The sequence below is a fragment of the Sceloporus undulatus genome, chromosome 1, assembly GCF_019175285.1.
Source record: "Sceloporus undulatus isolate JIND9_A2432 ecotype Alabama chromosome 1, SceUnd_v1.1, whole genome shotgun sequence".
In the NCBI taxonomy this organism is placed as follows: Eukaryota; Metazoa; Chordata; class Lepidosauria; order Squamata; family Phrynosomatidae; genus Sceloporus; species Sceloporus undulatus.
The window spans coordinates 10,223,681-10,228,558 of record NC_056522.1 but is presented as its reverse complement, the minus strand read 5'-3'; the positions used below and the strand labels follow the sequence as shown (position 1 = coordinate 10,228,558).

General features: G+C 37.7%; 1 protein-coding gene across 1 annotated transcript in view; it reads right to left on the bottom strand.

Moving 5' to 3' along the window:
- Nucleotides 1-4,878, bottom strand: part of USP34 (ubiquitin specific peptidase 34) — a 170,521-nt gene that overhangs the window by 72,225 nt on the left and 93,418 nt on the right. Inside the window, 4 exon segments of the mRNA XM_042447637.1 lie at nucleotides 1,524-1,724; nucleotides 2,256-2,342; nucleotides 2,735-2,818; nucleotides 2,925-3,047. Coding sequence (XP_042303571.1) covers nucleotides 1,524-1,724; nucleotides 2,256-2,342; nucleotides 2,735-2,818; nucleotides 2,925-3,047 — 495 coding nt within the window.

Sequence of the window (4,878 nt, the reverse complement as noted above, 5' to 3'; positions counted from 1 at the left end):
TTAAATTTGGGGTTCCTTGGTCATGGGAGTGATGATTTGAGAGTGTGGGATGTGGGGTTTGAGTTTTGCAAGTCTGGCCTTGATTTGATGTGGGCCATAGAATGTGACCATGGGGTTGGTTTTTTAAATTTGGGGTTCCTTGGTCATGGGAGTGATGATTTGGTCATGGGTGTGATGCTTTGAGAGCTCATCCTCCTCCTCCTGCCTCACTCTGAGATGCCAAGACCAGTAAAGATAAGAAAAAAACTTTTTTTCTTTATCCTTTAGAAACTTTAGAATGGACCTGCCAGTCATTGTTAAGCTCTTTAGTGCCTCAGGCAACTTTGTATTACATTGTATTGTAGGGTACTTAGCTTAATAGGCCTCTATTGTGCCTTTGTTTTGACTTGCAGGTTCAGTCTGAGGTCATGGAACGCATGTAGTTATTTTCAATGGGAAAAGCGTTTCGGGTTATGAAATTTTCGGCTTACGAAAGAAATAGCGGAACGAATTAATTTCGTAACCCGAGGTACCAGTGTACCTGTTTCAGGTCTTTAAAAAGGCAGCAGTTGGGAGTGCCCCCTGCTGCTATTTTCAAATAGGGGAAGCTGTGACACTGCCACTTTCATCAGAATCCAATGGGGGATTCATAGTTGAGAATATGGTTTCTATCAGCAGAATCAGGAGGGGGTAATGTCTCCTCCCCCACAAAGTTTCCTGTGCCCCTCAAAAACTGTTCTGAAGAGCTGTGAAATACTCTGGAGCTACTTTTTGGCTAGCATGGAGGGCTAGAGGGTAGAAGGGAGAGAAATAAAGTTCCACCATACTAGTTGTGCAGCACCAGAACAACACTGAATTAAATTTGTTGCATTCTCAGGTGTAATCCATTCAAGGTCTTTCTTTGGGAAAAAAGAATAGACAAAAATAAAAATAAGAAGTACATTAATTTGGGTTAATGTATTTAACCCAATTTAGGAAGAGACTGCTATCTGAAGTAGGTAGTGTCTGTGTCTTGATAACCCTTAAACATATGACTAGAGAAAGGATTTTAATTTTGGGGGAATGATGATGGGTATTTATATCTTTCGACCACTCATTCATTTTGTCTTATATCAAAGGTTATGATTGTATATGGAGAAACTAAGGTTGATTCAGCACTTGCGTATTCACAAATTTACAAGAAACAGAAAGTCAGAGCTTGCTTACAAATCAGACATTTTCTGTTTTATTGTTTCCCTGGTGTACTATGACTCAATAATACTGTATTTTTTTTATCAAAAACATAGGAACACATCCACACATCAGTAAAACCATGCCTCCAATTTTTTTTAAAAAAACCTTCTAAGTGAGGAGCTGATAAATCACTATATCCAGCAACAAACAGCTCCCCTAAAAATTACAGGAAAAAAGCCCACTAACAAATGGATGATACAGCAGTGACAACAATTGACCATACCCAACAAAAACAAGGAGCTACACAGCAAGAAATCAGACTTTTTTAGCCCAGTCTGAGACAGCCCATAGTTACACTATTTGTTTCTCACCTCTGTCAGACGGGGTATGTGAAGGCCTTTTGTGTGATCACTTGCAGTCTTCCGCGATTTTCCTGGCCAAGTTCTTTTTCTGTGGTTCTCTGCCACTCCAGACCAGGCGAAGACATCATGATAAGCCAAATCCAAATCTGAAGGATCCACGGCAAACTGGCATATCAACTTCAGCAAACAGGCAAGACAATCTAGTAGCCACTACAGATTTTTAAACACACACACACATACAAAAATACACTGTTAATAGCAAAGCAGATCCTCCCAAACACTATATAGAAATTCCTGCTAGATGGCATGACAACTGCCCAATTCACTTCAGAAGAGTAATCAGCTTTGAACTAACATTTCTCTTTGTGGGCCCAACTGAAATTGAGAGATCCTTGTAAGCACAGGAGCTATAAAATCACATTTCCTAGAATGGTTTCCTGGAAATGGTTGAAATAGGAAAAAAAACTTTCAATAATAGGGCTGTGTAATTCATACAATGTTATGAATAAACATCAAGTGTTTATACAGTGGGCCCTTGTTATCTACTGCGGTTTGGCTCCAGGACATCTTGTGGATAACAAAATCCATGGATGCTCAAGTCCCATTAAATATAATGGCAGAGCAAAATGGTGTACTTTATATAAAATGTAAAATCAAGGTTTTCTATTTGGAATCCGTGGATAAGGAGGGCCGACTGTACATGCAATCAAAAGTGTTGTACAGTAATGAACTAGTACATACCACAGTCCATGATTCTTGCTCTTTAGGTTCTAAAATCCCAGAGTTAAAAATTTCCAAGAGTTGCTGTAGCCCTCCAGAAGCGACAAACTGAAATCAAGTTATGAAAGTGACAATAATTAGAAGCAGCACATAAAACCACACATGTATTACAGAATAAAAGCATCTCCTTCCACATTAATAAACAATTTTAACTCATTCGAGGATTTGTTTTATACTAAAATGCAGTCAAAAATGAAATACTTTACTTGCTCTCTTAAGCAACAAAGCATAAGATCTACTATCTTACTGAACAACTTAAATCACTGAGAACAATGCATAAGCTGGGTACCTCTCACAGACTTTGTTGCCATGATTTGTCCAAGAAAGTTAACAGACTATGTTAGGCCCCACCCCAAAAGGGTTCATTTATGGAAATTCCAAATTTCCCACCAATTTCAATAAAATCTATTAATATTGCTATCAAGGTAGTAATATCAAACCTTGCAACTCCATGTGTTTTTACTGTTTTCTATTTGATCTTCACTTGAGTCATCAGAATCTGGATACAAATCACTGTAACTGCCCTAAAGTTGATGTCAAAGATATAATTATTTAAAAAATTAATAGCTTTTAAGAGGCATCTCATCATATGTATAACCAATTAGAATTTGAAAAAAAAAGGGATATTACCGTGGATTCCCGCCTTATTCTTCTGTTGGGTTTTCCTAGGGCTTCAATAATTTCAAGGGCATACAGAAGTTTATGGGCACTTTTGATTCTCAAAAGATCTTTCCAGTTGAAAACATCATTACTCTTTAAAAAGATAAGAAAACAGGCAGCGAAAAGATAAATATCTACATTTCAGGTGAAAGTGTAGATAATAATTTGGTTTTGAGTTGTACGTGTATTTTTGTTTATTACAATAACAATGAATCCAAACTGTATTTAATAGGAAGTAATTGCTCACTCATAAACCAGTGGTTTTTGGACTGTAATATGAGCACTATTTGGGTTCCATAAGACAAAGTTCACATACAAGAAGAAAATGCTGAAGAGATGAACATTTCTTTGTGGTTTCTTCTAGATGCAAAAGGGGCATGTTGCTTTTCAAAAACCTTTAAAAATTAAACTGAAATGCAATCTGCTTCTTCAGCAGTGCTGCAAACAAAACTTGGAAGCAATTTTCTGCCATATTCATAGTCGTTCTACATTGCCTTACATAATTTACTAGATCACAGCCTCAATTGGCAAATCCAGCACTCAACTTTTAAATGAGAATTCAATGGTTCACATTAAGGGGAATTCGGTTGGATCATACCCTAAATTCACCTAACTGTACATTCTGTTCCCACCATGGTAAACAAAACGGATACACAGAACCATGACTGAATGTAAAAGCATCCTTCTACTTGTGTTCCCCAGCAACAGGAATTCAAAGGCATACGGTTTCTAATAATAGGGATAACACAAAGCCATTATGATTACTAGGTAACTTTATGTTACTTTATATTTCTCAAATCTGCCTCATCCATTAAAAGCCACTCAGCAGCCATCACTACATACTTTAAAAATAAATTCTATTATTTAAGTATGCGTTGCACAAATAAATACTCTTTTATCTGTCCTGAATCTCCCACCATTGAGTTTTACAAGATGACTCCAAGTTCTAATATTAAGAGAGGCAGAACATTTTCTCCCTGTCAGCACCATGCATAGTTTTGTACATTTCTATCATGCCTCCTTTCTCTTTTTCTTCCTAAATGAAAAAGCCCCAAATCTATTAATTTTTCCTCAAAGCAAAGTTTTCCTGCTCCTTAAATCAGTTCTCCTATCCTTTTTCTGCACTAATTCCAGCAATATGACATCCTTTTTGAAGCTGAACCACCAGTGTTGTACACAGTATTTCAAGTGTGGCCATACCACAAAACTGTTTAAAGATGTCTCAAAATTGCAAGTTTTATTTGAGTTCGTTTCTTAATAATTCTCAACAGGTCAACACATGAATTAAAGACATCTGCCACCACACCCAAACCACTTTCTGGTTTAGTCACTGCCAGCTCAAGCCCCATTAATGAATATGTGAAAGTAGGATTTGTTGACCCAAGATACATAACTTTCAGGTGTTCAACTGAATTCCCATGCCACTTTAATGCACAATCCCTCTATTTAGAAATAACATTTTAGAGGTCTTTATTGCCCCCTTTTTTCAAGCACACTAAATCATGGGCAGGAAAGGTTTGGCTTGAAGGCTACACACAGCTCTGACACCCAATTCTACAGTCCCCTAAGGCCTCCTAAACACTCAGTTTTTAAAAAAAACTGGAGGTGGGGGCAATTTGGGGAGGTGATTTTTCACCCAAAGCTAAGAAAAAAGTGCTTACAAGTGTGGCAGCTTGGCTATCCCTCAAAGCTCCCCAACTCCCTCTTTTTGGCCAAAAGCCCAGTTGAAAATAGCAACTGGAAGTGACATGGCATGTTTGCGCAGCCCATGTGGGAGAGAGAAATTGCTCTGCCGCCACACACAGTTAACTATCTCTTTCCCAAATAATCTGGTGACAGATTTGGCCACTCCAAAAATCTGTATTGAGCTGGTGATTGTTAACATGTTAATAAATATTCTGGAGTTAATAGTCAGCAGTGTTTA